Consider the following 11,480-nt stretch of genomic DNA (forward strand, 5'->3'; position numbering starts at 1 on the left):
ATCAGCATTTGAGTAGGTCCAAAAAAATCACTACATTACCAAGTATTAACAAAAATAGTTCACTTCCCTTTCAAAGCACATATTCCTCTCAAAATACTTCCAAGTCACAAACTTTGAAAATTCACCTAATTTTTCAAACTACACCAGACACATGAATGTCAACCATAGTAACATATGTAAGTGATTTGTCACAGATCACTCAGTAATACTGACCAAAGCTAGTTTCATCTAATGGTCTTTTGGAAAGTACTAATTTGGGAAAACACGGCATACCTGATTACTTGCAAGCATATAGGAAGTAAAGGGTAATAGTCTTTATTTGCAATGTACACACTTTGTAAAAATACAAATCTTCCCAGCCCTGAGAAAAGGTGTCCCCCTAACTAATATATATCCAGCAGCCTCATTTCCAAACACAAAAGAGACAACAGCCTTTCTCCAGAGGATGCTCAGCTAAAAATCAGCATCTACGAGTAAAGAGAAAATGGCAGGTTGGAGATAAAGATGGGTTTCTAACTGAACCTGCAGATACAGCTCCAAGACAGGGCCCTTAGCAAGAGAACGGCTGTCAGATTTTCCAGCTGTCTCGACAAGATTTCAATTGTTCATAAAATAAATGAGACCTAAGCCTGGTATCTAAACAAATGTTTAGATGAAATTTATTTCTAAGAAATCTTTTCCTTCCACGTAACTGAAAAATCACTTTTTAAAATTTCTCTCAGTTCATTCATTCAACAATCTGATTCCATGTAAAGATGTTCATCCTGCCCCCAAAGAGTTTACCATCCAGTAGTGGCAAGAAGGCATGACAATAAACACAGTCTTCTACTCTTCACCATGATTATCACCCCCTGGCAACACACACACACACACACACACACACACACACACACACACATGCGCGCGCGTGCAGACACACACTCTGAACACTTCTCTGCCATCTCAAAGCACTGCATTCTATAGCAATTCTCTTTAAAATGCTAACTGATTCAACCTGACCATTTCACAGGAGAAAAGGGGGTTTGCCAAGCCAGACCATATTCCATTTTATCCCATCTCTCTGTCAACCACCTCCTTGGAGAATAAGACTGTGGGCTCCTTCTGACACTTTTTTTTTTTCTTTTGCGGTACGCGGGTGTCTCACTGTTGTGGCCTCTCCCGTTGCAGAGCACAGGCTCCGGACGCGCAGGCTCAACGGCCATGGCTCACGGGCCCGGCCGCTCCGCGGCATGTGGGATCTTCCCGGACCAGGGCACGAACCCACGTCCCCTGCATCAGCAGGTGGACTCTCAACCACTGTGCCACCAGGGAAGCCCCTGACACTTTTTTAAAAATACTTTTACTGCACTTTCTGAAACATACCACTTTCCTTGAAATACTAATTTACACAACTTCAAAAGTCAGCTTATATTGCTTAATCTCTACTGATTTTCTCTCCCTTCAAAACTATGAAAAGGATTGAGTGAAGGCCTGCCAACATGTAAATGATGCCTTAAATTTTTTTTTTATATTTCATATTACAAAATAAACTTAGGAAACTAAAGAGTAAAACCAGCAGCACTAACAACACAGCCACAGGCCACCTCAAGGGTCTAAAATACGAAACACAGACAGGTGCACATACACTGAAGCTACACTGAAGTTAAAGCGGGAAAAAATATAGTTTATCTTCTACATGTTTTAGTTTCACTGGACCAGAACATGTTGAAAGGAACTTGGGAACAAACTGAATGTACCATAGAAAGCAACAAAGATCATATCATGTATATGTCAATGCCAACATTTTATAGGCAAGAACTTAAGGAGTTAAATTGTTTGCTTGCCATAAAAAAGTGGTAAGATCATTCTGAAAAGAAACAGAACGCTTCTCACAAAGCAATATTCGAATTCCATATGCATTATGCAACAGTCTTTTCCTATTATAAGAAATGGAACAAAGTTTTTATGATAACCCAACTGATCAGGCATAATATGGGAAACCAAAATTTCCTCCTAATTTGTTCTTATTCTGAGATTAAAGACATCAAATGTAGGATTCTTCCAAATGAAAGATTTGCTCAGTATTTCTTCATTCAGGTCCTCATTCAAATACCCACATTATAGAGTCGTTAACATCTCTATCAGGCACACAGCCGGGCATCTGAGTAACTATTATTCTGTTCATAAATCACCTCTCCCTTCCTGGCATTCCTCTTTCTTTCCATATGTAAATTATGGTGTCAGATTCGGACCCCACCACCAGCCACCACGACCGAATTATCCTGCAGGGACATCAATCGGGCTCGTTATTCTTGTTTCAGCATTTAAAAAAAAAAAGAAAGAAAAAAAAAGGAGGAGGAGGAGCTATTTTCAGGAATCAGAATTCCTCTTTTTTTTTTTTTTAACATCTTTATTGGAGAGAATTGCTTTACAATGTTGTGTTAGTTTCTGCTGTATAACAAAGTGAATCAGCTATACATATACATATATCCCCATATATCCTCCCTCTTGCATCTCCCTCCCACCCTCCCTATCCCACCCCTCTAGGTGGTCACAGAGCACCGAGCTGACCTAGCTGATCTCCCTGTGCTATGTGGCTGCTTCCCACTAGCTATCTATTTCACCTTTGGTAGTGTATATATGTCAATGCCACTCTCTCACTTCGTCCCAGTTTACCCTTCCCAGAATTCTTCTTGATCAGATTTCTGGCTCACTGGTAAATGTTTCTACCATGAAGTGCATTATCCTTGGCTGCTAAATGTGTGGCTTTAAAAAAACAAAAAACAAAACAAAACAAAAACCCAAGACATGCTACAGTGTTTCCAATATAAATTGCTTCCAGGAATATATGCTGAGTTTTGCAGGGAGCACATGGTCAAATTCTAATATTCCCTCTTGGGAGCCAACACCAACTTCCAGCAGCAGCTCTAACTGTGCAGAATGGAATTTCAAACACACACAGGGCAGCATCTTCCGGTGGACACCGCCCTTTCTTCTCCTACTCTGTGGGGTGTCACATGAGACACCTCATACGATACTCATCACTTAGAATATAGATCTTTCTGTTAAAGTCACAAATTAATCACGAAATGCACAAAATACATTCTTTTCCCTAACATTAAAGAAAATAAATAACACTGTGGTTTCCAGCAAGTTGAGCTGAAGCTGAATGTCACTGCTTAAGCTTGTGAATCACTGCACGATTAATAAGAATAAACACCACACACACATCTCTATAGGCTGCAAATGTTAGCGGAGAAAACACATGTCATGGGGCTTCCTAACACAGAAACAGGATAATCCATGGGCAGAAAGTGTTCAGTTGTCTTAGTTCTTCTTGATTATAATAAATATTTTTGTTTCCGTGGCCACTGAAAACTTGAGAGAGGAACCTCCCATTCTCCTTTCATTAAAATGTACGGATGATTTTATTCTAAACCTTACGCAGATATAATAGGGGGAAAGATTGCACTCATCTGATGGCATGAAGCTCAAAATACGAATCTCAAGAATGTATATTTGTCACATGTCAGCCCAGGCTAAAGGCATCCACCAAGAGAATATTTTCACTATTCAGCTGGCAGCCAGAATCTACTGCCACGAACCCGCATACTGATGAGAGCCAAATCTCCCAGTCCCGTTCTCTATTTCTTCGTCTTAACCACCTCTCTGCTCTGCAGAGGAGAGAAGCCATTTTGCTAATTTATAAGCACCCTGACTATGCAACCATTGAAAAAAATTTACTCATCAATGATAGTCAGCTAAAAGCAAAAGCACATCCCATAGGAGTCAGAGAATAAAACAGGCAACATCGATCAGCAAGACTCCAGATACTCACTAAAGGCAGCCACCGCCAGGGCCAGTGTAACAATAATGGAGAACCAGGAGACCCACAACGCCTTCTTTCTGTAGTTCTGGGCTTCGTGGGGTTTTAGCCGAGTGCTGCTTTCTAGTAAGCCTGACAAAAACAAGGAGAAAAGGAAGTTAGGCATTTCCTTATTAAGAAACCCACAACTAGAGCTATTCTTTCTTAGCCAAGGATTGCAAACGGACAGCCCGCAGGCCAAGATGTGGGGTTTTTCAATTGAAATATAGTTGACTTACAACAGTGTTAGTTTCAGGTGTACAGCAAAGTGATTCAGTTATCCAAGAGGTGTTTTAACATTTAGGAGAGTCGCATGGAAATCAAGCTTTCTGGCCTCTGTTGAAAGATCTCGGGCTCCGGTAATATCTGGCTCGTGCTCCCAAGGGTAATGGCAGCTGTCTTCTTTCTAAAGTACCATACCTACCACCCCCTGACCTGACATATGACCCCAGCCATCGCCCTGCCCCTGTGGCTCACTGGCTCACATAGGTATTTCTCCTTCTAACGAGACTTTTTCATTAGAAAAATAGCACAAGTAGCCCCCATCTGGTTGGGCATTTGGCATTGATTTGCATTGCTCCATCAGCACGGCCCTAACTGGCGGACCGGGTTTTGGAGTTGTGGAATACAAATGCCTCCATGCCTCTCCCCAACAGTTAACAGAAGGAGAACCATTTCCCTTTAACCACAACCAACAGCCATGTTTTCTTCCCTCCTCTTTCTGCTCTATAGTATCTATTCCTCTGTATCAGTCCAATGTCCAAAAATTCTCACAATATTGCAGTGGGGTAAACCTGCTAAAACTGGAGGTCGCTTCCCAGGTGGGTCACGTGTAAGAAAGGTTTGATTCGTCTCCGATGCTTTCAACATTGACAGTCCTCATCAGCAAAAGAAATTCAGGACGACTCTGAGGCAATGCCCAAGCTTCAGCAGTCGTGGGTTGAAGACCAAAACATCTTCAGCCCGATCTTGATTTACATTTTTTTCTTCTCCTTTGTAAAGAGATCATATACGGCATCTCTTAGTTGCATGAAGAACCAAACTCTCAGCCCGGCATTCTACGTAAACAGGACAACATCTCAGGCCAAACAACCCATAATATACCTTTCAGAGGTGGAGCAGCCTCATCACAACAGCTCCAAGTGATGAAGAAATTGGTAGTCAGAGATTAAGCACCCACCTGTAAAATAAGGCACAGTGTGCGACAAATCACATCTAAGCATTGTGGAAAAGGCATCTTCCTGTTAGACTGACTGGGTACCACATTAAGCCTCTGGTTGCCAAAAACTGCATCTTGTTCAAAAATTATAACAAGGACCCTATTAAAACTTCCCAATTGCATGAACTACCCAGATTCAAGCCCCCTGAAGAGGGTCTAAATAAACAGGAAATATGGAGAAGCCTGCTTACTGAGTCCAGTGTACAGCCACAGAATTTTTTTTAATAAATTTATTTTATTTTTTATTTTATTTTTGGCTGCCTTGGGTCTTCGTTGCTGCGCGTGGGCTTTCTCTAGTTGTGGTGAGCGGGGGCTACTCTTCGTTGCGCTGCGCAGGCTTCTCATTGCAGTGGCTTCTCTTGTTGTGGAGCGTGGGCTCTAGGCACACGGGCTTCAGTAGTTGTGGCACGTGGGCTCAGTAGTTGTGGCACACAGACTTAGTTGCTCCACGGCATGTGGGATCTTCCCGGACCAGGGCTTGAACCTGTGTCCCCTGCATTGGCAGGCAGATTTTCAACCACTGTGCCACCAGGGAAGGCCCCACAGATTTTTTAATCATTGAAACCTATAGACTTATTTACAACCAAAAGGTAGATGAATTTGCAAAAGGAAGGTAATAAACTCCATCTCCATCACCTCACTGTCAAAATCTCCGCAGACCTTCCATTAAAAATGCACTTAGACAGAAAAAAGACAGACCTCTCTTATCAAATTGTGCCTTGGGTACAAGTGATTTCAAACTGTCCCTTTGCCTGCTTCTCTAGCTGCTGAAAAAACACAATTTTCAACTGTGATCACCCTTGACTCCAGTGAAAGCCACAACCTAGAATAAGCAGGTCCCAGCGACTCCCAATAATTTATTTCCCTTTGCCCAAATGATATGGAAATCTTCCTTTCATCCTGGCCAATTGATTTTCAAGAAAAGTGAAGCTGTAACATTTAAGTACTGACTCAAATAAGCAGTTCATTTGCTGGGTACTTTGACAGCAACCATCTTGAGAGGTTATCCACTGGGGGTAAAAACGAGGTTTCTTCTAGAAGTAGATTTAATTTTCTAAGAGAAACAACAAGGATCTGGGTTTTCAATTCCAACAAGTGACATTTATTTTCCCTACCAAAGCCAGCTGTTTCCAACAATATGACTGGAGCTGACCGCACAGACCAATCATGTGCCTCATCCCAGAGTGGGCCAGCACTCCCCTTGGAGGGAGTCTGGGATGCCAGCTCACCTGGGCTGCACTGCCCTGCTAAGGTGGCAGTTGAATCCTCTGATCAGCAGGACTGGTAGTTCTTCCCCAGATCTGATACTGTATGTGCTTCCCCATGAGAGGCTTCAAACTTTAAACATTGGAGTAAATTGGAAGACTATCCAAGAAGGGAAGAACTTTCCCATTTCTATCCAACCTTCTGTTTCCTCTTAGTTTTCCTTTCTAAAAATAGAGCCAATACCAAGAATGGAAAACTTCCCACTTCTCAAAGGAAGTGGGGTATGATGACCTATGAGGATCCAGCTCATAAATGAATGGTCCACACACAGGTGTCCCTACCTCCGCCCTGTGTTAGCTGCGCGCACACGCGCAAGCCACAGAGATGTGCTGAGAACTCCGGAAGCTGTGTCAAAGGTAGAAGAAAAGCAGCACAGCCTTCAGAAGCCAAGGCAGGCCTCACATTTGCACACAGGGCTGGATCCTTCCTACCCGTAGTTGGCCTCCACATTTAAATGTTTAATCTCACTTGAATTTCACCTATTTGTAATTTGGGCCTGGCAATAGTAAGCCTAAGAGTTGTATTAATGAAGGACTGATACCTTATTTGGGGTGGAGGAGATGGAAATATATGCAGGGAAATTGAAGCCATCAGTCATGTCCATGCTAGTATGAATTAGTTCCAATTGCTTTCTCCTAAGAGTTAGTCCCGCTTGGATTCTCTGAGGGAAGGGGTATATTCATTAGATGGGAAGGTAGTAGGAAATGCTGAAGCATGTAACACTCTAGGGCCCTAAGGCTTGGGGCAGAATGATGGGAAAACACCTGTGGGGGAGAAGAGTGGGTATTAAAAGGTAGGGCGTGGAAATGCATAAGACAAACTTGGCCTATGTTTTGTTTTAGTTCCTAAAGGTCTTGGACCACAAAGCTCTTGCTCCCTGAACTACAAGGCTCAGTAACTGCAATGTCATTTGGCTGACAATATGAGCTCATTAGGGTTCTGGGAACCAGCCCACATCACTTCTAAGGAAAAAAAATACCTCTCAAGTCTCCAAACACTAGATTTTTACAAAGCAAGCCTTTGATCAAAGTTCATTGGAGCCTGTCACAGGGTCCTGATAGCTCAGAAGGAATTCAGGGCAAGAGAGAAGGCCAAGTATAGGTACAAATCCAGGTGCCCACCCACCACAAACACACATACCCATAGGCAGGTATTTAGGCCTCGAAAAAAGCAAGCCAGGTATGATGCAGAGATACACATCAGGCAACTGCTGAGGTCTCCTCCTCCCCAAATTCTCTCACCATTAGGAAAAAGGTAGCAGCAATGGAACAGTTCCCAAGGGATACAAAAAAAAAAATCGATATTGGAAAGATGCAGCCCCGTTAAGAAAAAATAACACAAACACAAAATATTATAAGAAACCTCCCTAGGTAAGCTTCTGATGTATTTAATACAAATGACTCATTCAGCATTAACTCTTTGCTGCCAGGAATGGGTCAAACAGAAGAATGTCACACTGACTTTCAGCTTTCAATGCCACATGGCGCTGGGTTCTTTGGGGGACAGGGTTCATCTTAACAGAGAGGCAGTGTGTGACATGCAGCGCTTTCACACAGTGACAGTTTATGAACAGTGAATGCTTTCATGCTATAACATAATGGAAAATGAAATTCAGTTGACCAGTGAAAAATAACCTTAAGAATAAATTCAGAAGGGCTTTTTACACTTGAGCAGGAGCTACAAAATGACACTAAGTATTAACTGGCCATAGCACTTTTTTCCCTCCTATCATTTTGTGAGGTGGGGAGAAATAGGCCAGCTTTTACAGACGACCTGCAATGCTACAAAAATAAGCCCAGCCCAGAGTTCGGTCTTTCTTCAATGCAAAAATTTTAAATCCTACAACATTTCTTATAGTGGGAAAGGTAATTAACACGACCTACACTAAAAATAACAGGTTTTGCTGGGTGCTTGTGATGTCACCCGTCACCCATCATCAGCTCGAAAATGATAATCGAGTTAGGTGAGAACAGGAGGAGAAACTGCAACATAGGCGCGGAACTCGTTGCACCTGGAGGGGCTCCAGTTCTCACCCGAGCATCCCTGCCGATTCTCTGGGAATTGCCGTTTGCCTGCTTCACATGCTACAGTTTAAAATTTCTAAGACGAAAGAGATCGTGCATCCGAACACTAAACCGGAATAAAAATGTACAGGAGATACTAAGAATAGGACAGAAACCTGCGAAGACTGAAATATACAAATCCGCCGCAGCCAACAAAATAAGGCTTCCAAGAACAGGGGGTGGAAGTGGCGACGAGCCGGCTCCCCCCGAAGGGCCGGCTGTCAGAATCCCGTTTCGGCCACTAACCGGGTTTAGGAAAGCCACTGAGTCTTTTTGAGGGGGCCGATTTGGATTTCGATTCAGCAAGAAGCAGAGAAGATATAGACGTGGCTACGAAGAGGGCTCCCTCTAAGCCAAAAGGAAACGAGGGAGGGAGAAAAAGAGGAATGTAGAGAGACACGGGAATGAATAGGGTAGTCTCTCCCATTCCTTATGGGCAACTCAAAGGGGGCATGGCATCAGCTGTCGGTCGGAGGGTCGGGTTTGGCCTCCCCAGAAAGGGACGGGCTTCCCGGCCAGTGTCTTGGGAAGGATTCTGAAGGGGCTAGGGGTGGGCGCTCTGGGAACCATCAGGTTCCAAAGGCATCCATCCAGGATTGGTGGCCCAAATCCAAGTGTCCCAGGCCTCTCCTCCCACCGGCAGGCAGCGGGGCAGTGACCCACGGTAAACTGGGTCCCCTGTAAATGAGAGTCGGGAGTCACCCGACTCCCGTTCGCCGGGGCGGTCGCCGAGGGACTCCTCGAGGCTAAATCCGCAGAGGGAAGTTCTCTCAGGGAGCCGGCGGGGGCCGCAGGGAGCTCGGGAAAGAGGATGCACCGAGCTCAGGACCCTCCCAACTGAGCGGGACCCGCAGTACCCGGGAGCACTCGGCTTCGAAAGCAAAGGAAAAAAAAAAAAAAAAATCACACACACAAGCCTCCCGCAAACTTTTCCAGTGGGTGCCGGAGGGACCAGGGCTGGCCGAGAGGAGGGCGCGGGCCCCGGCGGGGTCTCCCAGGAGGCAGCACGGTTCGCGGGTTCCGGCGAAGGCTCGGCGGCCCCGGCGGCGCCGGCCGAGGGAGGTGGGGTTGCCGCCCTCTGCTCTCCGCGCCTTCGCGGGAAGTCCCGGCTCCGCGCCCGGCCCCACCCGCCAGCGGGGAGAGGCGGGCCCCGAGCAGCGGCTCCTCAACGTGCCCGCCCGGCGGGAGGAAAGGGCCGGGCCGGGGAAAGGGGCCGCGGCGGCGCGCGCTCACCTCGATCCTCCAGCCCGTCGCTGAACTGGCCACTCTCGCTGATCCGCAGCTGCCGCTCCTCCTCGGGCTGCGGCGGCTCGCGCGTGGGGGAGCTCAGCGGGCCCGGGCCGGGGGCGGCAGCCAAGGGCGCGTGGACCCGGGGCGGTGGCGGGACGGCGGGGCCCGGGGGGCTGCGGCGCTCGCTGCCCGCGGCCGGCTCCATGGCGCGGGGCGGCGACGACGAGCGCGTTGGGGACTCGAGTCAGAAGTGCGAGGCGCAGCGGCTGGGAACAGGCGGAGGGACGCACCGACCGCGCGGAGAGGGAGGGCGGGCGCCGAGGAGTGGAGGTGCGGCGGCGGCAGGGGGCGGGGGGTGCGGGCGCGGCGCGGCGCGGCTCGCGTGGCGGGTGGCAGAGCCTGCAGCCCAGTAGTCGGCGCCGCGCTCCGCCCCCGGGGGCAGGTGCGTGCGGCAGGGACCCGCCCCGAGGCACGGGCGCCGGAGCCGGCGCTCCGAGGCCCGTGGGAAGGGAGGGATGCGGCCGGGCCTGATACCCGGAGGCTCGGCGGTGTGGGAGGACGACTGCGAGAGCCGTGACTTAGCAGGCGGCCGGGGCAGGGCCTGGTGAGGGTGTGACGGGAGACCTGCCCCACTCGTGCCGCGGGATGGTGACCAGAGGAGACCGCCCCCTCTCCCGACCCCACTCCTTTACCGTCCGAGAAGCCTGAGGCCGCGCTTGTGTAGAAAAAGCCATCAGCGCCCTAATTTGGCATATTTCTCCTCTGGAGTCGCACAGGCTTCAGAGACTATGGAGGGTCTCCTACCTAGGCTGCCATCCTCACCGCCCCTCCCGGGAAAACGAGGTTCACCTGCCCCCAAGCCCATCCGTGTCGGGCCTTCTTCTAGGAGCTTCGATTGCCCTCCAGCACCAACTTAAGGGGACCGGGTATCTTAGGACCACAGGGCGTTCTAGAAGATGTTTGGACCCCCCCCCCCGCCCTCCTTGCGACTGCCCCTGGGCCTTGGTCCCAGCCGGTCCCCCACCGGCTCTCTACTTCCCCTCTGAGTAGCCGACTCTTGCCCGTACTACAGGCCTCCGATGGAAGCCTCCCTCCTACAAGAAGCCCTCCCCTGGCTTTCTTGGCGCGGCCAACTGTCCCCACCTCTGAGCGCACGGAGCTCGTCCCTTTGCGCCGTCGGGCTCATCTCCGCAGAGAGGCGGCGAATTCGTCCACTCCGGGACCCACGCCCGGCGGTGTAGCTCGGAGAGGTGCCGAGGGGGGATCAGCCATTTGTCAGATTCAGCTTGAATGTAATAGCAATATCCAAATTCACGAACCTAGCTTTCACCTTCCTATGTATAATCAGTCTTCAGATTTAATGAGTTCTCTAAAATGCCAATTCCTCGTTTAAAGCCTGCCTACTGTGGGGAACGGCACCCTGTTTTCTGAAGAGTAACCAGTTTCCTTTCTCACTCTCGCTTTGCCTGCGATGGAAATCGGAGCGGGATTTAAATGCCTTTGTCGTGCAGGGGAAACAGCACTAGCACTGGGAAGAGGGTCTCATTTTATTGTGTTGCTGTTGTAGGGCTGGAATGAGAATATCTGAGTTGACCTTCGCCAGCTCATCGTTACCTTTTGGACCACTCATCTAACTACAAACGGAAAGAGTTGGGACTAGGGCGTTTCAAAGGCCCCTTCTTGCTAGGAAGGGAGGGAGGAAAGGAAGAGGTAAAAAGCAAAGAAAAACGCTGTGATTCTCTGGACAAAAAAACAACGAAAATTTTTACCCACTGGCCTTGCTTCTCTCTTCTGAGGTCGACAGACTTCGGGTATTTGCAGACACCCCAACACACACACCTCTGTTACTCTCTCCCAC

General features: G+C 47.9%; 1 protein-coding gene across 3 annotated transcripts in view; it reads right to left on the reverse strand.

The window, feature by feature from the left end:
• TMEM163 (transmembrane protein 163) overlaps nt 1–11,102 on the reverse strand; it is a 264,965-nt gene extending 253,863 nt beyond the window's left edge. For 2 of the 3 annotated variants that reach the window (XR_010839320.1, XM_059055366.2), the window contains exons 1-2: nt 9,626–9,962; nt 3,818–3,937 (exon numbers count right to left, since the gene is read on the reverse strand). Coding sequence is in view for 2 of the 3 variants with exons in the window: in XM_059055366.2 (XP_058911349.1) it covers nt 3,818–3,937; nt 9,626–9,827 (322 nt within the window). In the remaining variant the exon portion in view is untranslated. Of the gene's footprint in view, nt 1–3,817; nt 3,938–9,625; nt 9,963–10,765 lie in introns of those variants that run through there. The other variant, XM_067027500.1, reaches the window with a different exon arrangement.
• Between the last annotated feature and the right edge of the window lie 378 nt (nt 11,103–11,480).

The sequence above is a fragment of the Kogia breviceps genome, chromosome 2, assembly GCF_026419965.1.
Source record: "Kogia breviceps isolate mKogBre1 chromosome 2, mKogBre1 haplotype 1, whole genome shotgun sequence".
Taxonomy (NCBI): Eukaryota; Metazoa; Chordata; class Mammalia; order Artiodactyla; family Physeteridae; genus Kogia; species Kogia breviceps.